This window comes from Mastacembelus armatus, chromosome 14 (assembly GCF_900324485.2).
Source record: "Mastacembelus armatus chromosome 14, fMasArm1.2, whole genome shotgun sequence".
Taxonomy (NCBI): domain Eukaryota; kingdom Metazoa; phylum Chordata; class Actinopteri; order Synbranchiformes; family Mastacembelidae; genus Mastacembelus; species Mastacembelus armatus.
In genome coordinates, this window is record NC_046646.1 from 15,915,312 (window position 1) to 15,938,901 (window position 23,590).

At 39.3% G+C, this 23,590-nt stretch overlaps 1 protein-coding gene across 1 annotated transcript; it reads right to left on the reverse strand.

Moving 5' to 3' along the window:
• Positions 1–523: 523 nt before the first annotated feature.
• Positions 524–22,637, reverse strand: mtnr1bb (melatonin receptor 1Bb). Its single transcript, XM_026328389.1, has 4 exons — positions 22,430–22,637; positions 1,957–2,075; positions 1,503–1,847; positions 524–946 (listed from the first exon to the last, which is right to left on the reverse strand). The coding sequence occupies exons 1-4, from the start codon at positions 22,635–22,637 to the stop codon at positions 524–526; spliced, it is 1,095 nt and encodes a 364-aa protein (XP_026184174.1).
• Positions 22,638–23,590: the final 953 nt, after the last annotated feature.

Consider the following 23,590-nt stretch of genomic DNA (forward strand, 5'->3'; position numbering starts at 1 on the left):
GGTGAGCTGCACTATTTGAGGCTTTTGACGTTACTAAATAGAGGTGCAACAAGTAGTTACCCACTATTGTGAAATATGTCTAAGAGTTTTCAGCAGCAGATGTGAAAGGATATTACATTTTAAATGTAATAATGTACCATTCAGATTGTTTGAAGAGTCTAAAAACAGCACGAAACTGCAATGCATGGCTCAGTTCTTGCAGGGACTAACATGGCTACAATGTCTGGTCTGTTTATGCTTACTGGATGCAAATCACAGACAAAACTTGTAAACTCATCCTTTATTTTTAGCACCTCAGATGATGCATTTTAAAGCAAATTATTTATAATTCTTCAAAAATTCACTCAAATGCAAAAAACTATTCATAGGTAGTAAGATGTTTAACTGCACCCCGATGAGTGATCTGCCTGTAGAAAACCAAGCCATGTATTCCAGTTTCACCTGTGACTCTTTTAGCTGCACAACTGTCTGGATGTCACATAAAACCAGGAATTACCATTAAACAGAATGAAGGATCCAGATTTCATTCTTTGTTTACACGATCTCTAACTGACTCGTTATTGTTGAGCGGCGGCGGCGGTGACTGTTTGCTTTTCATGCTCCTGCCATCAGTGGCAGCTCGTGAAGTCTCTGTCACAAAAAGTCGAGTTACCCAGACAGAGGTGACGATGCGCTTGTACTCGTTCCTGAAATTTCTGTTGAGTAAGCCATAGATGATGGCATTAAGACAGCTATTGAAGTAGGCCATGAAGTAGCTCACCACAAAAAGCCACTCAGGAATACGAGGAGCCACGTGGGACGGATCTATGGCGACTGCCAAGCCAATCAGGTTAAGCGGGGCCCAGCAGATGGCAAACAGCACAAAGACGACAAACATAGTGATGAAATTCCGCAAGTCACTTGGTCTGAGGCGAGGGCTCTCCTCAGTCTTCACTTTACGTCGCACCTGGACATGATGAAAACATACAAGAGAAGAATTAGACTATCAATAATACCAGGAGGCCATTTTATCTCAGCCTTACAGTTTTATGCACATGCAGATGCACTAGCACACACACACATGCACTAACAGAAGCACAGACATCCGCACATATAACCAGCACTGCAGGGATCTGATCCACCTGTCTGTCTGTCAAATGTGATATCTCAACAGAAGTCTGGCTTGGTAAACTTTGACTTTGCAGTGTTTAGAGCTTATTTCAAACATACACTTACTAAAAGTTAAAGCTCCAAATGTTCAGCTAATTTATACATCAAAAAGGAATTTATATGATGCACTTTAACACTGTATTTAAAAAATTACATTTATCAAAAAAAAAAAGGCCTAAGAATTAAGAAAATTAAGAATGAAAATACTGTCAACATCAGAGGTCCAGTTGAAGGTTGATGGAATTTGGTTTATTTGATTGGTGTTATTATGCTATTCAAAAAGTTTCCCTATTAATATTTGATTAATATGTGTCTGTTCAGGCAAAAACCATACAGAGAAGTAGGAGACTAACCTGAATTACAAGCACCCAGATGCGGAGATAACAAAAGGTAACCACTGCAATAGGAACCAGAAAATGAATCACTACTACTGCCACAGTGTAGGAACTGCTGACATTCTGGGCGAAGGTGCATGAGTACACCCGAGGATCGTAGCGTAAGGAGCCAACGAAGAAATTAGGGACAATGGCCACTATTGTGAGCAGCCAAATTAAGGCAACAAACAGCAGAGTGTTGCGATAGCTGTACAACCGGCTGTAGGAGAATGAGTGACAGATGTAGCAGTATCTGTTCACTGCAATCCCAGTGATGTTGAAAATGGAACCAATGACACTCAGCCCCATAAGGAAACCACTAACCTGAACAGAAAGAGAGAGAGTGGAGTGATTCTGTCAGATTGTGTCGGGACAGTGCAGTTATTGTAGTGGCAAGATGACTAAAAACATGCAGTAACTGATGTGATCTTACCATGCACTGTGTGTTTCCCAGTGACCATCCATCATGGAAGAGAGCATAGAGAACCAGTGGGTAGGGGTAGAAGGCTACTACAAGGTCAGCAAAAGCCAAACTTACCACAAACACGTTGCCTGGAGAGGAAGACACAAGGAGACAGTCTCAGTTCTCTTAATCAGATTTTATAGTATCTTTCTCTTTGATTGTGACATGACTCAAGTTTTACTACAATAATTATACTGTTCTATTAACAGTGAATTCCCCCACCAATGTGGCTGTGATTTCCCTTGTCATCGTCTCATCTCAGCACAATGGATTAGCCTGCATGCACTCATGGATGAGCACTTTCAACCCTGGTGGTTCATTGCAATAGAAGCCATAAGTAGACCTAAGCCACTTTTGATGTTTGCATATCAAATGACTACATTCATAATTTAGTTTACTTGCTCTTTATAGTTGACACTATGTTATAATTTCAGTTTCTCTGCAGTATTCCTTTATGTTGCCAAAGTACAGAGTTATATGCATATAAAGAACTAACTGCATACACATTTTGCAGTCTTCTTTTCTCTGACAATGACCTAATGTGAGTTGTGTAACCCCTAGTTAAAAGTTAAGTTTTTGCACCAATTCACAAAAAACTAAACTGTCGAATGCGATGCAATTTTCCATGTGCTGTGCGCCTGTCTCTGCGTGTCCAGCTTGGTGTGATTGTTAGCCGAGTGGGCCGAGATTACAGGCCACAGGTTTCACAGCAGATTTGCCTTGCTTTTATCAGGAAGGGCAGAGTTTCCGTGTTTTGACAGAGTAGAAGGACTAGCGTGTTGACACAACGCTTGAAATTGTGTGACACTGAGGGCACGCAGATCCTTTAGAGCTAGCCGACTCCCGATCAGAAGCAGCTGAACCCAAAGAGGGGTTGATAGTTCACAAAATCCAGCTCATGCGGAGTCCTGCAGTTACTCTTGTGTTGGCTTATTGATATTAGCTGCTTAATTCATGCTTCACCCTTACTGGCATAACTCACATTTTCATACAGGTATATGAAACAGTTACTGCAGTTATAACCTGACTCTCTTATTGCTATAATCATTTGATACAGCATCAGGGATATGTGTATTTGGAGGTGCAGGCTTCTGCCATACTGGAATCTTGTTTATCAAACAAGCGAAAAAAAAAAAAATACACACATACACAAATGGAAAATGTAACAGTAGTTACAGGTATAAGAGGGTAGAACACTGGCAGGTCTTACTGTCTGTTCTAGGTCTCATATCTTTGGCTCATCTCGTGTACCATCAACAGATGCCTGCAGAGGTCATCTATTTACATGACAACATTCACAAACAGTGATAAAGAGCTGAAGATAAAAAAATAACTATACCATGCATTCAATAGCTTTCACAAATTTTTTTTTTGTAATGTGTTTTTGGTGTGTGGCAATGAAGAGCTGTCATTGTGCGCCATGATGAACAAAGTGGGTATAGCAATTCAGCACTTTCTGTACAAGGACATCTGCCCCTTCTTTATTGTGGGGGAATCACTTTGGATTCCTCTCTTACATCATTAAAATGTCCAAGTGCTATAGTACAGACGACTGCTTATTATGTCAAAGGATAGAATGGATTTGGTGGTCATGACTAGCTCAGCCCTGTTTCTACTGATGAGTTATCCTTATGTGAAAAAAGATAACTTTCTTTTTTTAAAAATAATAAATAGGAATAAAATATCACAAAATCTAAAATAAATCATACTATGAAGCTAAACCGACTTGAAGTGCAGTGTTACATTTGCTACAGAATGGTAGCACAAGTACATGCATTTGGACAAACTGTCGAACTGTATTCATATTGAACATGGAAGGATTTAACACAACTTAATGTTGTGAATAATCAAACAAATACCCCAAAACAACATAACGTACGATGCATCAATATAATGTGTGTACCTACAGTGGCCCTGAGAATTCAATGCACCTAAGAAAGCACATGTAACTAGGCAAAACACGAGCAAAACAGAAAACATGTTCACTAATTCGAAAACACATGCAGAGCAGGAAATACAGAAAACACAACCAAGTATTGAAATACTAAAAACACTTGAGCTGTCAGGGTCACCAAAATATAGGCCTTAAGATGTGTTTTTCCAAGTGTTCACTTTGTCTGGTCTGAACACCTTTTACAAAAATCAAACAAACCGATTGAGTATAATAAATACATGCGTCAAAGTACTTTCTTTTTCTCATACAGTGAGAGAGTGAGAGAAATGTTCCTATTTGATGAAGTTTTTGTTATACTCCTTGTTAGGTAGTGATTTAAAAAGCAAGATTAAGAGTTTACAGTCATACTCTGTGAGGCTGGCTGATATTTCAGTCTGGACCAAAGTGCTGGAGCAGTCAACCACTAACTGAGATGTGCTGCAATACTAATAAACATACAAATACAAAACAAAAATCACCAAACACAAAGTTGCGGTGAAGTATTTAGTTTTGATGGTTAAGGCTACTTGTGTTAAGAAGTGCATTATGTCAATGAGTGTTTGTATATCATATATTAGATGACTTGGATGAAAGTCACAAAGTCACAGTCACATTAGTCACAACCAGTGGTTTAATATATGTTGATCCTGGTCAGTGTGGACAATTACATATGCATGGGGTTATGGTGAATGCACCATGGAGTCTTCATCGCTAGTCTGATAGGACTTCATAATCTAATGGTGTTGATTATTTCCAAAGTATTTGAATATCAATTGGATGTGTGCAGCAGGGAGTCAAAGCATCCTGTACAGCGAAAGAGGGGATGACGTTCATCATCTTTTTGAAAAGCTTAATATGGTTCTCTTCAAGACCCCACAAACGTGACAAATCGGAAATGATCTTTTCGGACTGGAGAGACTGATGTTCATAACGTCTTTGTTCAGTAACTGCTTTGTGTGTGGGGGCATGTGCGTCCCACATCAATTAGACAGTAACAAAGGCACACACAAACCTGTGCACATATACACAGATTCAAACTTTACCTTCCATGTGCCCAACAAAATAGTATTTTATAAGTTGTTGCAAAATACTTTTTCCAAACAGAAGACATGTTTATATTAATGAGTTTAACTCAACCACTCACAACCTTTATCTCTTTTATTCTTTCTATGTTAATTATTATATAAAACACTATTTCTTACAGCTGTCTTAACCTTGGAGCACGACTTATTTAATTTTACTTGCTTTTATCCAGACAAATGTGCCTTCCTGTGTTGTAGTCAATTTGAGCAGCTACAGGGATAATGGAATTACTGCTCAGGTTTTGGATCATTAATTATTCAAATTTTTATATGAATCTCTTCAAATTTATGGTCAAAAAACTGTAATCGAGGCCAGTTTTGAATAATTTTGTGAAATGAGGAGCCTGCCTCGAGAATGAGTTCATTTTAATAATGGTTACTATGACATTAAAATTTAAATTAAGATGCCAAGAGTTTAACTCTTAGATTCCTTCAGTCATTTTCAGTTTACATGTTGAACACGTTCAACTTTCAGCACAGTTTAGAGTATTTAGAAGTGTGAATTCTCAGCTGCATATACTCCAGTTTTAAAGCATTCAGACCATTAGCACACAAGTGTCAAAGCCATGTTTTCTTTTAAAAAGATCATCTTCATCGTGTCTGAACTGTGAAACACTTAAACTATTAAACTGCATCACTTGAGAAACAGGCTTTACATAAACACCAGGTTAGCGGTACGGTGATTATGAGACTGTTGCTCAGGCATAATTGTGTACTAAGCCAGATTTCATGCAATTTATTTAATCAATTTGCATTGTTTCACTGTTGAATCATTCTGTGTATTCATGAATGTGATGTCGTTTATTTTGTTTGAGTGGTAATGAGCAGGAAAGTCAATAAATCTAAATTTCTTGAGTGAAGATTATGAGATGTGACAGTGGAACTGACTTAAATAGACAATGAAGAGATAAAAAAACTGTTCAGAGCTTTTTTTTTTACTCACACATTTAATGGACACGTCTCAGTGCTGCTGGAAAAAAGCAAAGCAGATGGTGCTCTAATTATCAACAAAAACGAAGAGCAAAATCCTTTCTATAATAAATACTGACCATGCAGTGCTGCTAATGCACGAGGACTGCCTAAGCAGCCATTGCTATACGTGCACTGCTCTGGCATGCAACCAGGGAATCTGGGTCTCTGTGTGTGGGAGAGCAGGAGCTGGCCGCTCCATTTTCTGTGCCTTCAGCCTGATAGGGAGCAGCACTCAGTTGACAAAGCAGCGGACAAGTGTTTCACATGTGGGGGGTGCACACAGATGCATGCTTAAACACATGAGAAATTTTCAACCATCTGTTCAGTAAGCCATGGATTATGATGATGATCACATTTCATAATTATTCACAGATGAGAGTCTAAGCTTAAATGTGGCAATCTTGTTTCAGGGTTTTAGAGCAATGTAAAATCTAGTTTCATTACACTACAGTATGTCTTCATTTACGGATATGGCCCTGGAATTAGCGGGTAATTTGGATAACCAACTGGTCCAAGACCTGAATTTTTTTTTTTTTTTAATTTCCAGATGAAAGCATTTACGCAGTCTGACATGTTGATTTAAATCTGCAGTAGCAATCTATTTGGTTACAGTAGTAAAAATAGTAAAAAGCTTGATATTTTCTCTTTTATGTCTAATGGGCAGATTGATTGTTCCTGAGACTGAAGTTGGGACAGTTCTTCACAAGGTTATTCACCTGCACATAACTACAAGTCAAAATGTTGACTAAAAATTAATATTCTTTGTTAAACCAGTGTGTTAGTGACTAATAATATTACAACTGAAAGGGACTATGTGCATTTTCCCTCCAAGTCTGTGGGCAATGCCCTAGAGAAGGAGACTGCAGTGATTTTCATCTCATTTGCCTTTTTTAATGCCTTTCCTGTGGGAGGACATGCTAGGCAGATTTGCCTTGTTTGCATTCAAATTTGTTGTCAGTGAAGGAAATGGGGAAAGGGAGTAAGGGAATCATGTCGGGGACTAATGTCGGGGGGGAATAGGTGGGTAAATAATGAAATTGTCATGAGACATGATTTGGACAATTAATCACCCTGATAGTTTATGCTGAAGATATTTTGTCAATATTTCAATCTGTTTAGTGAAAGAACATGACACAAAGACAAAAAGACAATATTTGACTCTGTAAAGGTGAATGTACAAAGCTGACAAAAGGAAATGCAAAACTGGAAAGATGAGAAAAAATGAAAGTAGATTAAAGGGCAGCAGGGGATGGGAATATTACTGTAGGAAGAGGAGAGAAAGGAGAAAGAAGCTGATGACACAATGCAACATACATCCCCTCATTGTTTTGTAGGCAAAGCTGTAAATGATCTTGTCATTGCCACTATACATCCGAGCCTTGTGCTCAGCACACAGACACAAACTTGGAGGTTGGAGGCTCTGCATACTCGCAGATTTCTCACTCCACTGCCCTGCTGACTGCCTGGTCATACATGTCAGTCTCAGTCTGGCTCAGCTGACCCCACAAATGGAAAGACAGACAACCTTTCATTCTTCCACTTCTACCACTGCCTGTTCTTTATTTTGTCCTATCTCTTATCTTAAAATTTCCACCAATTACTGTTTTGAACAATATGACTCACTCCCAAACACTCTTGGTTTTACTGTTTATTTTTTCCACCTATTTTTTGAAAGTCTGAATGTGAGACAGCAGGGTGGATGGTCAGGTGAAGTTGGAAGTCTGAAATGCTTAGAAAACAAGTTTGGCTGCTACTATGTGAAGAATGTAATCTAAAAAATGCACCCACACAAGAAGAAAAATACTAGTTAAGTTTGAGCTGGTTCTCATACAGAGTAAATAAATATAACAACTAGAGATCAGTCACCCCAGGCAAATGTTGTATAGTAAGTTATACTTTATAGTAACAAATAGGGTATAGTACAAATACAGCCTAAAGTACTCTCCAATACAAGATGTTCTAAAATGACTGTGTATGTATATACTTGGTGTCAGTAGATGAAAATACAGCACAGTAAAACCTGAGAACATTGCAGCCTCTCTCTGTTTTGAAAATATAGATGTCTCTTGACTTCAAGCTGTCAGCTATAGAGACATTTGTCATCTGACCATCAGCTAAAAGGACAAGCAATAGGAGTTTCTCTATAGTTTCTTGTCTTGTAGTAAACATGGAAAAAGAACTTTTGAGTCTTTCTGATGTGGTACAGTGTATGTCACGTCTTCTGTCACGTCTTGTCAGTATTATTTGTGCCAAAATTCATATGAAGATATCTCAGAAAGTGGTACGATATGATAACAGCTTATAAGTGAAGCATCTTATGTAGGAGCACTGGAGCCAATAAATACAAAAAATAAATAAAAAGCCAGAATAAATGTTTACTGGACCCTAAAGCTAAAGTATTTTAGAAATCTAAAATCAATGAAAGAAGTGGCACTGGGTGGTCTGACAGCCATTACTAATGCTGAGAAAGAGACACTGTGACTGTTTTTTTAAATGTTTTATTTTCCCAATACTGTTACTGTGTATGTGAACATGTATCCTAAGGATCCTAAGATGATCTCAGGATAACCCTACCCCTAACCCTAGCCTAAGCTGAATCTGATTCTGATAATCACAAAATGTCTGTGAAATCCTGTAGGAAAGAGGCTACAGTGAACTCAGCAATCATCAGAGAAACAGGGACTTGGTGGTGGGAAGGTTAGTCTCACCCACTGACATGGACAGACCAGACAGGGAGCTTACGTTTATCTTCAGCTCTTTCTCTCACATCTCCACACTCAGTGATGGAAGACAGCATGAGATAAAGAGCCAGCAATTAAAACAGGCCTTAAGCAGCTGGGGACACAATGACTCTGTCATATTTAATGTTTCAGTCTGGACAAAAGTGGTTGCTTGGCTGACGAACACTACATTCCCACGCTAATGGTGTAGCTGAAACCTGCAACTCTTCTGGACACCACTCAAACTGAGAGCACCTTGGTGTGTGCCTCTTTAGTCAGCCTGTCCCATGGTGAACTATGGATTGTCCTGGATGCTCAGTAGAAGGTCAGAGAGCCCAGCCTGAAGGTTTTATGGCTGTTGATGTAAGTTCCTTATTGGGTCAGAGATGAAGATATTTATTTGCTTCTCCTTAATCTCTGTTTACCTTTGAGAAAGGTTTTGAACCTTCTCGTGTCATATGTGTTGGCAGTGTCCTCTCTCTTTTAGTGTCAGCAACACAGTCCAATGAAAAATGGAAACAGGTGATGGAAACTGACAGCAGTACAGGGATTTACTGCAGCTTTAGTTGATTTACTGATTTACTGTAGCTCTGCCTGTTGGTTCCCAGCGGTACAGGCCTCATCAAGTAGGCTAAAGTTGATGATGTTGCTGCTGGCCTGGCAGGTCCCTCACCAGTGGGCTGCAGCACCATCAGCACCATCCATTCTTTTGCATCTGTGTTACGTTTCTAGCAGACTGACTCTCAGAAAGCCAGTTTGACGACGACTACATAAAATTTGAAGTACTCTCCGGTGAGAGGGGAACAGACAGGAGTCCTGTTGTTCTTCTCCTGCCAGTCACTAATGTCATAGTACTCTAGGTCACTAGAGGTTTCTGGAGAGTTCACTCCGCTGAGTTGCACACCAGAACATCTTATGTCTGTGAAACGCTGCAATAGTCATAAAAAGCCATCTACATAAAATCAAGTGACCAGAGTACAAGACAGTTAAGCTCTTGATATTGTTCTTCTCAAGAAACCATAACATTTCCCTTTGTTCTTTTCTGTGTCAGCGCTTACAACGGCTGCTGTCAAAGCAAAACTGTTCTCACCTGTGATGTGTATGTGTGTGTGTGTATAGCTGGGTAAATGAATGGTTTTAGGATAGGGGATGTGATGTCTTTTAGTATGTGGGAGGTCGGGAAGGTAATGGTAAATATCTGGTTATCTCTAGAAAACTTGCACTTAACATTAAAACAAGGACTGAACATGCTTGACCAGATTACAGCTGCTTAAAGTTTGTACTCATTAATGGTGTATAATTACATCTGTACTGATTCCTATTTATATTGTTATGTTGATTTCACTGTCCTGAAGGAAACAGCCTGACTGGCAGCATCTAAAGAGATTTCCTCTACAGTTCTTTGCAATAGGTTGCTGTTTAAAAGCATCTTTAATATGGGGAAGTAATGTTGACTTTATACATAAGTAATAAAATAATCCCCTACTGAGCATTATGAGAATTCTATGAGGTTACTGTAAATTTACAGACATGACTGTAGGGGCTTTCAGTAAATCTAGCTGGCTTTTAGTTTCCTCTAGAGGGTTACATAGGGCTGAAAAACCTCTGCCAGTCTGCTAAGTATGAGAAGAAAGACCTTGGTCAGATTTACAGAAGCTTCAAGGGAAATACAGATATTGCTGTCAACTGTTTATCTTTCACAAGGCTGTTAATCCAGTTCAAGATGCATCTGAGACCAGATGAAATCGTACTGAATATCTTTCATGGTGAATAACATATGAGAAACTATTTGGATGCATATGAGCCAGCAAAATGGTTTATGTATTTGGTGAAATTGACATCTATTGGTAAGCTTTTGTTTGAGCACAGAGATGAACTCAGGTCAAGGACAATTCTCATTCAAAATGCAGTGCATGGACATGTTGCTTCAGACAAGCCAAACCCTCGGCCTTGTCCATTTTCCTCTCTATTCCTTCACATTAAAAACACTGTTCTGCCCAGTGTAGTGGCACATGCTGCCAAGCCTACCAGGCTGGGAGGTTCAACAGCAGATACAGCACATCCTGTCTCTAAAATCACAGGGTATTTTCAATAGTTCATCATCCATTTAGCAAATTTAAGACAAAGGCTGGTGCAAATACAAATGGTCACTTATTAAATATATTACAATCTTCAACCCATGCAGTGGGAAAAAGGTTACCCTACTGCATAGTAAATTCTGGGTAAGATGTTATGCTCTTTGATTTCAATGTACTGTACATGTGACCCACATGATCCTGTGATTGTGTGGCTTATTGGCTTTTTTACTCTATACAGCGAGCAGACATTAAGTCTGGTTAGTTTAAGCAGGCTGACCTTTGAAGCACACACTGAACTATAAAGCAAAGCAGATGATTAAATCAGAAAGCTGTCTTAGCTCATCATTATAAGAGTTAATACTAGGAAAATTAAAGTCTAGATTAAAGCTGCATTTCACAAAGAGAGAAATGACTGTTGACATTATTGATTATGAAACCACCAAAAACTCTTTTTAGGCACAATCCCTTTAATTATGTAAAATGTCATAATGCAGAATTAGATCCAGTTCACTGACTGCATCATTTGAAGGGCTTTAATTTCTCTGGGCATTCTGTGTTTGATCAGAAAACCTGGCATTTTCGATGCACAGCATTTGAGTGCTCAAACTGTCTGTCTCTTCTGCCAAATTACACCAGGGCTGCAAATACACACTGACTGGGAGTTATCTGTTTAATGAACGCAAACCAAAAGGACACGAAGCTGCCCCAGGAGAAAACGTAACTCTGTTTTGATTACTTTTTGTAGTGTGTTTACTCTGACTCTGTGTTTACTGAATATAATTTCACCACAGCCTTTATGTGATTTTTAATAAAATGTTCTGAGATTGGTCTGATGAAACTTTCCATATAAATTCCATCATTTCGCTTGTTTTAATGGGAATATTAGGATAAGGATTGTCACTGTAACACCTGTTCAGGTTTCTGAATCCATTCACATCCAAAAATGTCAAAATATGTAGTTAAAAAACTTCCAATAAGTAAAAGTGAGAAAAGTGTATTATAAAAATCAAGATATTTCATTTTGACTGTGGGAGCCTTGAGAATCTTTAGCTAGAGTTTAGTCTGGACTGTGCATGAGCTACAATCAATAAGATTTGATTAAGTATTCACTTTGGAGTATTTGAAATCAAACAGAAACAGACGCTCCCCTTACACATGTAACCCTTTAATCCATGGTTTCTTGCTGAGAGAGTGTGATTATACATCCATGTGTAGTGAGGTGTATCTAAACTGCTATACGGCATTCAACATTACATCAGAGTTTACCAAAGAGAAAACTAGTTGAATCAAAAATAAAAAACTTTTCATCTCATAATTTTATTTGAAGCAAAGAACTTGGTGTCTAAAATACTAACATGACGCAACATTTCAATAATTTAAGCAGCACTTGGGTGTAATGCATCAAATTATAGCTCTCAATCAGCTGGAATGGAGAACATTTTTTTTGCTTTAGTTGTTTTAGTTTTACTTTATGATATGACATGAAGTGCATCTTAAGTTTCTACCAGTTTCTAAATAAAATAAAATAAAAGAATAATTGGACTATAAAATAATGTCTAAATGAAATATAAAATAACTTCCTACAGTAGAAGCGTCTAAAATCAGTATCATACTTTTGCTTCGACTTTTGGCCTCTAAACCATTATATACATTTACAGCCTTTGTTTGTCTATATATCTGTAGAGTTGCATCCAGGACTAGATTAGGAAGTAGCTTCCACTCTGCCCCGCTGTCTGTCGCTGCATCTGCCTGAAACAAACACTGTGTTTGTCTGCTTGTTTGCAGAGCTGTTTGTATAGATGCAGTTCTGAACATCGCTGCAACACCTCCCTCATCCTTTTCTCATCCCAGATTGCATTTGATTTCTTATGTCCTCTTTATTTTCACCTCCATCCTCATTTTATTTCCTTTCTCCTCCTTCTCTCCTTTGCTTCCTACCCCCCTTCACCCACTGACGCCTTGGGGCTTTGAGAAAACTGTTACATAATGCACTTCAAATCATCACAATGCATGTATTATGGATATGGGGAAATACAGCAGCCACTATGATGTTTGATAGGAACATTACCGATTATTCGCTTTGCACATTAAATAGGTCAATCTAATATGTTTATAGTTATGGAGATTAAAGAAAACTGTTATGCCAGTTTCTGTGTGTGTGCATCCATATGTGCAAACTTGTGCTTCTGATTCATCCCACATCTCAGCACTAAAACGCTGATAACAACTGGGTGATTCTGATGACACATGACAGTAGTTCTTACATTGTCTCAGCTAAAGCCTCTTCCCTTTAAAACACCAACACTCGCCTACTTTTCATTAGAAGGAATGCCAGTCCTTTTCCTCTCTCTAAAAATACTGGGCTGTATATTTCTATGTTATAGATTGTGTCCTTGTCAGGTTTCTGTTCTTGACTCGTTAACCAGTTCTTTTTTTTTTTTTCCATCTCTGTCACCTTGCTCCTCTTCATTTAACTGGTCTGAACTCCTCCTGTTTCCTTTTTCCAGCTGCCTGTGCTTCAAGGGATTTACAGAAGTCATGCTTCACCCAAAAGAAACAGGACAGTGTCTAGGCACAGCTCAGAAGTAGGCTCTGAGAGCACTTAAAGCTGCTGAAAACATCCCCAGCAGTCATGTCCAACCTTCACTTCTGCCTAAATACTCACTGAGTAAGACAAAAAAACAAACAAACTAAAAAACAGTATAACCAGCTGATGAAAGAATTATATGGCAAAGCCTCTGCACATACAGAAAATCCCCCCAAAGCCCTGCAGACACTCCTCCCCTGCATTATAGATCAGTGGCAACTCAGCTCCCCTATGGATTTTACATGAAACTACATGATGAAACCAGACAGAGTGGCTAATATTTGTCACAATGGGGTGTATAATGGGATGTCAAATGCAATTTTCATGCATGATTCCAAATAATTCAATATGAAGGTAAATAGATTAATTCACATCAAACTATCAGCAGAGCCCTTGTCTAATCTCTTTCTTTTTTCTTTCTGAGCTACTGCTTAACACTTTCCTGTTTCCTGCTCTGTGATTTCTTCCTTTTTACCATCTCCTCTGTTATGCACATAAAAAGGTACCAGTGGGGTCATTGGGTGGACGGTGTGAGCCTTCACTTCACTGTCTGGTTTGGAGAGTTTTTAAACATGCATCAGAAATCTGAGAAAGCTCCACAGAATTAAAAAAGTATATATATGATTGATCTGACAAGCTGTTAAACTGGCTCTTGTTTTGATTTTAATGAATTGAAATCAGACACCCCAAAACCCCCCATAGCTAAAAACCTTAGTCGGGAACATAAATTATGGTAGAAACCAAAAAGAGCCAGGGATCTGAGGATGCATGCTGGGTCATAGTGAAAATGAAGGGCATAACTATGCTTTAAAATGATGAACACAATGTTAAGATCCTTTCTACACCTAAGAACTGAGAAGAGATGCTGGATCAGGGTTATGAGATTCAACTCTTAGTTTTTACAATCTGTTTGTCTACGTGATTGAGATATAAATGATGGATAAATGTCAAGCATGTGATACTATACTATAGACTCTATGTAGTCTATTGCTTATACCTGGTGCTTTTTGCAGTGTATTTGACTAGGCTGTAATGTTTTTTTTAGTTTGATAAGAAGTCTAGGACTCACCACAATGAAAATATAAAGATGATTTTAGAAACAGCAAACTGATTATAGCTCAAAGAGGTGGAAATAATTTACTGGAAGAGTAATCACTTTTCACAACAGTATTATCCACTCATGTAGCTAACTTACAATTCCCAATACTGCATGCTCTTTTTTTTTTTCCAAAGTTGTTTCCCAGCCTATTTTGGTGAAAGATATGGAGGAATAGCTAATTTCAGTCCTCAGACTACAAGGATGCAATTACAAATTAAGTTAACAATATTCACTTCAAAACATATTTTACATGAGGATATAATTTGATATTTCTGCGTATCAGTGTAATGCACATTGCATTTTTTGTAAGAAGAAGGTTTTTCAGTTGTAGCGAAGATTATAATACTTTTTTTTTTTTTTTAAAAAGAGTGATTCCATGATAAACTGTGAAATTTACATTATGGATTGATATTTTTCAGCTAAGTTTCAGTTCTGTCAGTAATACAACAAATCACTTATGGATGTGTCACAGGAACACATTTTCTTTCCTCTTTCTATATAGAGGAGAGCTGTCTTTCATCATTCTCTGCATTCCACATACTGGCCTTTAATGGCCTATTGCTCAAATTGACAGTTAATGTACATTTGGGAACAATTATCAGTATAGACAGGGCAGCAGGGTGGTGTTAACATTCAGAGAGTTTCACTGCAATAGCCTGCCAAAAGCCATATATCCTGTCAAAATGTCTTTGAGCAAGACACTGAAATCCCTGAATCCAAGCTTCTAGGAGACATTCTAGATTAACCTGTCAGCTAAATGCTGAAAATGTAAAGACTGAAATGTAGAACTAGGAGCTGTCCAATAAACTAAAAATCTGTTCATTAGCAACTCAAGTTCTCTCTCTGTTCCAATTTTTCACATTTCTTAAGTCACACATACATGCACACACATTTGCAGACCTGTATGGGTAACACATAATCACTAAATACCTAGAGAAACTACACTAAAGTATTGTAACCAAGGTCCTACTCTTAAATAAGAGAACTCAGCTGCTTCAGCTGTCAGGACAAGCTTTCACAAGTGCCTGAGCATTAACTAAACCAGAGCAGCCACACATGCAGGCTCATTTGCTCTTTTTCTGCTGCATTATTGTTTTAATCACCATTTCAACATTGTTCTGTCAATATAACAGCTAACTAAACTACAACTAAATACACCCACTGCTACTGCTGATAGTAGCAGTGGGTGTCAAAGAGGACCATTGGGAAAAATGGCCCAGAGAGATTTTGAATGTTTCAGCACCATGGAGAGAGTCAGACAGTGGGGACATTGCTCAATATGGGGTACGATAAATTCGGATTCAAGTTCTTGGGAGTATGAACTTGCTAACGTCAGACTGGGATTCCAAGCATCAGTGAAAGACTGAAGTACCAAGCAGGCAAAGGGGACAACTCAAAAAGCTTCAGGTTTAGTGCATATCATTTCTATGTACATGTTTTGAATAATCCCTAATTTGTTAGGAATGTGCACCACTGATGTAAAATAATAAGCTATTGTCAAGTATTTAGGAATTAAATTTAGAAGTACTGTAAAGCTGCAGTCAGCAGTTACTTTCATTATTGATACATCAGACATTGACTAATTCACAAATTACAGTGGGTACGGAAAGTATTCAGACCCCTTTAAATTTTTCACTCTTTGTGTCATTGCAGCCATTTGCCAAAATCAAAAAAGTTCATTTTATTTCTCATTAATGTACACTCAGCACCCCATCTTGACAGAAAAAAACAGAAATGTAGAAATTTTTGCAAATTTATTAAAAAAGAAAAACTGAAATATCACATGGTCATAAGTATTCAGACCCTGTGCTCAGTATTGAGTAGAAGCACCCTTTTGAGCTAGTACAGCCATGAGTCTTCTTGGGAATGATGCAACAAGTGTTTCACACCTGGATTTGGGGATCCTCTGCCATTCTTCCTTGCAGATCCTCTCCAGTTCTGTCAGGTTGGATGGTGAACGTTGGTGGACAGCCATTTTCAGGTCTCTCCAGAGATGCTCAATTGGGTTTAGGTCAGGGCTCTGGCTGGGCCAGTCAAGAACGGTCACAGAGTTGTTCCGAAGCCACTCCTTTGTTATTTTAGCTGTGTGCTTAGGGTCATTGTCCTGTTGAAAGGTGAACCTTCGGCCCAGTCTGAGGTCCTGAGCACTCTGGAAGAGGTTTTCTTCCAGGATATCTCTGTACTTGGCCGCATTCATCTTTCCTTCAGTTGCAACCAGTCGTCCTGTCCCTGCAGCTGAAAAACACCCCCACAACATGATGCTCCCACCACCATGTTTCACTCTAGGGATTGTATTGGGCAGGTGATGAGCAGTGCCTGGTTTTCTCCACACATACCGCTTAGAATTAACGCCACAAAGTTCAATCTTGGTCTCATCAGACCAGAGAATCTTATTTCTCATAGTCTGGGAGTCCTTCATGTGTTTTTTGGCAAACTCTATGCAGGCTTTCATGTGTCTTGCACTGAGGAGAGGCTTCCCTCAGGCCCCTCTGCCATAAAGCCCCGACTGGTGGAGGGCTGCAGTGATAGTTGACTTTGTGGAACTTTCTCCCATCTCCCTACTGCATCTCTGGAGCTCAGCCACAGTGATCTTTGGGTTCTTCTTTACCTCTCTCACCAAGGCTCTTCTCCCACGACTGCTCAGTTTGGCTGGACGGCCAGGTCTAGGAAGAGTTCTGGTCGTCCCAAACTTTTTCCATTTGAGGATTATGGAGGCCACTGTGCTCTTAGGAACCTTCAGTGCTGCAGAATTTCTTTTGTAACCTTGGCCAGATCTGTGCCTTGCCACAATTCTGTCTCTGTGCTCCTTGGGCAGTTCCTTCGACCTCATGATTCTCATTTGCTCTGACATGCACTGTGAGCTGTAAAGTCTTATATGGACAGGTGTGTGCCTTTCCTAATCAAGTCCAATCAGTTTAATTAAACACAGCTGGACTCCAATGAAGGAGCAGAACCATCTCGAGGAGGATCAGAAGAAATGGACAGCATGTGAGTTAAATATGAGTGTCACTGCAAAGGGTCTGAATATTTATGACCATGTGATATTTCAGTTTTTCTTTTTAATAAATTTGCAAAAATTTCTACATTTCTGTTTTTTTCTGTCAAGATGGGGTGCTGAGTGTACATTAATGAGAAATAAAATGAACTTTTTGGATTTAGGCAAATGGCTGCAATGACACAAAGAGTGAAAAATTTAAAGGGGTCTGAATACTTTCCGTACCCACTGTATTTCTGCAATGAAAGATATTTACATGTCTTTTGTTTGCACATCTGTCAAAATCCAGAAATCATATAAAACAGGGAGGCTAGCATATTTTCACATATGAGAAGATCAAATTTCTGATATGTTTGCATTAAAGATTACTATTAATCAATTATCAAAATGGTTCTCAGTTAATTCTGAATAATCAGTTAATCCACTAATCATTTTAACTCCTGAGAATTGTTAGGATTTGTGGGTGCCTGGGGAAATAATGAAACAACAGGGCCCAAACCAGGAGGTGAAACCATCAACACGTTTGAAAATGTGGCCCACTCAGAATGTATTTGGAGCAGCAGCATTCCTCCTCTGGTAACTAGGCTGGACACAACTGTACAACTGTTGTGTGACCAAATGTGTCAAGTCAAATCTTCATTAACAGGCTTGTGGGAAGAAAAAAAGGAAGCTTCTCAACAGGATAAAAGGACACACGCCAGGTTAATGCTACTAAAACATTAACAAATTACATTTTCTTTCCATTTAATACAAATTTGTTTTAGCCCAGGAAAACAAGAATAATGAAGCCAATTAAATCTTTGTCGGACTTTATTTCTGATGATGGATTCAAGCCTCCTGGGCACGTATGATGCCACTTTTGCACAAACCTGTGGACAGATGTTCTGCCATTCCTCTCAGATAAATAGCTGCTCTTTCTTGGAGGAGGTCTGCTGTTCTGACTTTAACTTAAAAACACTCCAAATGTGATATATTAAATTCAAGCCAGTGAAAATATTTGGCCAGGCTATAATTCTTCATTTTTTTCCCTTTAAAAGTGCATAGGTGGTTTTTGCAGTGTGTTTGGAATTTTTGTCTTGTTGGAAAATTCCTGTCCTGTCGAGCTTCAGCATTGTCATTGTGGCAGTCGTCAGGTCCACGCCAAATATTCTGAACCCTATCTGATCCAAACTAGTTCATTTTGGCTTCATCACACCAAAGTATGTGGTGCCATCAATGATCAGTTTTGTGAGTAATGGATTTTTTTCTTAGAGGGCAAATTCATAGAATGTCTTTGTGTGAGTAGTCACCAAAACATCAATTTCCACAGATAATCCTTATGCCAAGTCAGAGACACTTACTAGTTTGTTTTTCAATGAATGACTGCATAAACAGTGAATTGTGCCTGGTGTCATTTTCAAGGACGGCCACTGTGCCTCCTGTTATTGGCAGTATGGCTCTCCCTGTAGACACAACCCAGGTCAAATTTCAGAGACCTGATGTTCACAGTTTTTTTTTTTAATAACCTTGTTCATACAGTTGACCTTAACTCCAAATCACAGGTGCAATCACTTTTCTTGCAGTGATCACAGGTAAACTTTCTTGTGTTGCACTAAGGTTGTACTTTGTTATATAAAGTGTCTTAAAAATACAAACATGTTTAAAATGTTATGAAGACATCAGATGAATTCACCTAGCGGCTTCCTAAGAGAAAACCAGGTTTCACCTTGTATGGTCTGGTGGTCTCACCTGGACCACAGGCTCTCACATATTCAGAAACATCAGAGAAAATTTCAGAATAGAGACTATGTTGGTTAAGCTGCTACATATTTGAAGTCTAAATGGTTTCTTTCTGACCTTAAAAAATAACAAACCTTAGTGGCACAATACAAAAACAGTTGTAGGATGAGAATGACAATGATTTCAAGTCTGGCACTTGTTCTCTGTCATTACAAGTAGCTGCAATATTTGACTCCGTCATGCACGCACAAGTCAAATTCTAAAGCATCCTTGATAAAATTCAATGTAAAAATAGATTTGGAGAGTACCTTACTAGCTGTGGACTGGAACAGTATGCACACTGTGACTGATGACATTTCACAAGTTCACAAAAAGATAAAGTACAGACAAGACTGATTGAGAAAGGCCTTAGCATTGGATGTTTCAGCACCATGCAGAGAAACAACTGATTCTCAGAGTTACTGCATCAAGGATGGAGGCAGCAACTGCAAGTGAACATTGCATTTTTAACACTACTAAGGAATATTTTAAGCATTATTTTTGCAGAGGCAGAGCACTTTAGAGAAAAGTAGGTGAAAATGGAATGAGAGGGAGGAGGAGACACAAGATGTAAATAAAGTCTCTTTGAAGAGAGTCTGTAAAGTGTGATCCTGTCTAACTCTCTTTGAAGGTTTGCAACACATAAGCTCTTTGAGAGACAAAACTCAGGGGACAAACACGCCTGCCCCACATGACTGTACACGGCACATTTCGCATACTCATACATTCATGCAAGGAAGCAGAATATTACAATTAGCTATGCAAACCTACTCTACTGTATTTTCCAAAATAAGCTTTGTGTGTTTTTGCATGCGGGCACACGTACTGTTAGAGTACAGATGACTCCAAGCTTTTATTTTTAAAAAGCCAAATTACAACAGACAAATGGCTCATGAATGTATGCATGTGTGTGGTTGTGTGTCTGGTCCACAAGTTTGCCGATTTAGAACAGCACATGATGGCGGAGGAAGGCTTTTAAATTAAACATTGAGGTTTCGAAAAAAAATGAGAAGAAAGTGAGGGGGCAGAAAGGTAATGTGCAATCCCTTTACAGTTCTAAGGCAGCTTGGTTACAAGACCACAAGATCCCTGCAGTACATGCCAGTTCAGTAAAATATTTACTACAGGCAGAGGATACATTTATCACTAATGTGGGCAGGTGAGAATAATGCAGAGTTAGTCACCACTCAACCTAGTATCTAATGAAATATTGTGGTTCAACACTTATGGGTCAGTTTACATCATTCACTCTGGCACGACAGGGATTTATGCAAAGCTACAGTATGACATCTGCAGTGTGTACGTGTATGCTATCCTCTGCTCCTGCTGTAACTGCTTACATACAGTTGTTAGGTTTGGTGTTTTCCCAGCTAAACTGTTGAGTGGGTTGTTTCAACCTACAGTAGCCATTCTTGGAGTCCATGACTGTGGGTTCAGCGTGGTTTCTGAACTGCTGAGTGGGCTGTTTGAGTTGCAGAAGGATGAACTTTAAGGCAGAAATGTAACATATGAGTGGCAATAAGTAACACAATATAAGCTTTAATGGCACTTTTCCTGGAGATGTAGGCTATACTAAACCTAAAAATACGTTTAGAAAGGATAACCCACAACACCCAAGAATACCTTGAAGGGAAATTAAGCTTTCATTTATTTTTGTCTTGTCTATTAATTGGTCAGGTTCGAGCTCTTGGAATTGTAAATTGTAAAGGACATTGACGAGAATAATATGTTGTCTGGAATGCAGAATTTACTGTTGAGCCCTTTAGGGGTGTTACGCTCATAATGCAGCATGATCGCCCAATATCCAATCCAAAAGTGCTTCCTCTTAGAGGCATAAGAGATGCTTGAATCAGGCTCTGTGGACAGATAACCCTGTCTTGCCAAAGGGTAAACATGATCATAACCTAGAGCATAATCTTTTTAAAAAAAACAACAACAAAAAAAAAAAACAGTGTGTGTGCTGTATGAGATTTGGCAGAGCTACTAAAGTTGCTTGATTCTCACTGGGGACCATGTGGCTGTAAGCATTAACTAGAGAGTTTTTGCACTCCAAAGACTGCACAAAGGATGTTTCACAGTAATGCATGAGAAAAAAATGAAAAGCAGCCAATATAAACAGGCTTTCTGGTTACCACATCCACCTCTGTTTTTATTAAGCCATAATCTTTGTCATATCCACTCACAAAGCGGGAAGGCTTCTGTTTGATTAAATCATATGAATGGAGCTACCTTTTAAGTCGGTTGTACTGCATAGAGTTTAATAAAATAATGATTAAATGGATAGTTGGTGATGACTTGGAGTTGACATTTCTTCTTTCTTAGCAATTTTTCACTCTGGAGTCTATACATAACCTTAAACTAAAGGTAAATTAAATAGATCTATGAAAAAGCTAAACCTTGATTTTAAAAAACATATATGTATACTAAAATGTGGGAGTCTTACTCTGAAGACAAGGTTGCATTGAAATGCTGCAGTTATTAACGTGGCCATCTGACTGATAACAATTGTGCTTTACATAAGTTCATCACACAAACTCCATAGTAGTAATTTTTTCTCTTGTAACCCAGTTCTTCCACTGAGACTTAATTCTACCGAAAAACAGTGCAAGAGTAAGGAAAGACAGATATACTAAGTTATTATGGTAGTTCTCATAGTTCAAGGTATCAATCCAGATGGTACTACAATGTCAAAGCATCACTTGCCAGCAGTGAGTCTTCAGCACACCTCTTTAACAGGAAATATGCCTGACTGAGCCAACACTGTGTCCATCAGCAGCCATGTGTCCTGCTCAGATGCCCTTCAGCAGGATGTAAAGACTACAGGGCTCTGGATACAAAGACTCTATAGCATCTACATTACTTTTCAAATCTTTTTGTCCAACAAGCTCAGTGAGGAGATGAAGGGGCTAATTGTGTTCAAGAGGTCAAAGGCCAAAATGCGCTCAAGCAGGAAAAGTGCCAGAGACAGCAGTGAAACCAGATTTAATGACCTCAGTATTGACTACAGAACAGATTTCACACCCAGGCAAACACAGCCCTTATTATTATGTAAATTTGTACCCTAGCAGTGAAAGATCTAGCACAGACATACAGGACAAGTGAGACTTTTCCTTCTAAATAAGGATTATGTTATTATTTGTGGTTGTGGTCACTGCTCATTTGGTTAGTTGTAATTATATAACTTAAAGCTACATCCCTGAAAGTAACAAAAGGTCTTACCCGGGTTCCTCAGCTTGCGGTTCCTAAACACCGAGATGATCACCAGCAGGTTCCCCAGCACATCCACCACCGTGGTGAAGATCAACACGCTGGCCAGTACTGCTATAACCCAGGCAGGGCGGGCGCTTCCAACCGTGGCCAGGGTGCGCTCAAGCTGCCCCAACCGTGGCTCTGTCCGGTTCTTTATTAGTGTCAATGTGTCCGGCATCACTGGCCCACAGCTTAACGCTGCTTTCAAGTCCCAGCTGTGTTTTATGTCCCACAGGTACCACCGGTACCGGTGCGCCTTAAATGAATCATGGAGCGCACCTGTGTGCCTCACCGAGCTCCACGAGAGCGCGCGTCCAGTCTATTTAAAGGTGACAGGAGTCACTGGCTCTTAAGTGGTGATGATGGTGATGATGTGTGAGCTACACAAAGTTGCATGGACTCTTTGTTTTTCTTTATCTTCTCCCAAGCCAGCCGTCCATGTGCCACCAAAAGCTCGGATAGGCGGCGGTGCCACGCCTCCTCCCGGGTGAGGAAATGCAAAATATACTTATTGTTAAAAAATAGAGTTAAAGAAGGTCCCGGCCACTCATATCTTCCTCATCGTCTTCAGGTGCTTGCAGCTTTCTAGTTGGCATCTTAAACTCCTGTCGGCTGCATGCGCCCACGCTTTAAAAGAAGAAGGCTCCGTTCCTAAATGCCAAAGCATCGTATCACCCCGGGAATCCTGATTTAATTTTCTGCTCTGTGGAAAAAAAAAACTGATGTATAAATCTTCTTCTCTACCCGTTTGTGTTGCTCTTTCATTGAGGATTTGAACCACGACGCAACCGGCGTTGTGCGTGGTGAGGCAGCGCTGTGGTAGATTTGACAGAGAAGTCCTCAGTCAGGTTCACAGCAGTCTGTGGAAAAACCCCCAGAGTGAAGACAGAGGGAGTACACAAACAACATTTATATCTTCTACTTGGCTTCATGTTTGTCTTTCTTTCCTTTCTCGTCTTATTACTTATTCGACTTTCACATTTCCTAGTCCCAACCCGAGGTGTGCGTCCCAGTAAAGATTCATCTCATTTTCTCCTGCCTGTTCCCAGCGTGACTAACCAGAATGTGTGTTTGATCTGAGCGCAGTGCTCGGAGGAGCTTTAAGTGTAGACACGGTGGTGGGTCTGCACG

Coding starts and splice junctions, on each gene's coding strand:
- mtnr1bb (XM_026328389.1), bottom strand. CDS start 22,637: ATGCCGGACACATTGACACTAATAAAGAACCGGACAGAGCCACGGTTG. Junction 1,848..1,956: donor TGGGAAACACACAGTGCATG/GTAAGATCACAT, acceptor CTTTCTGTTCAG/GTTAGTGGTTTCCTTATGGG. Junction 947..1,502: donor TCTGGGTGCTTGTAATTCAG/GTTAGTCTCCTA, acceptor CATCATGTCCAG/GTGCGACGTAAAGTGAAGAC.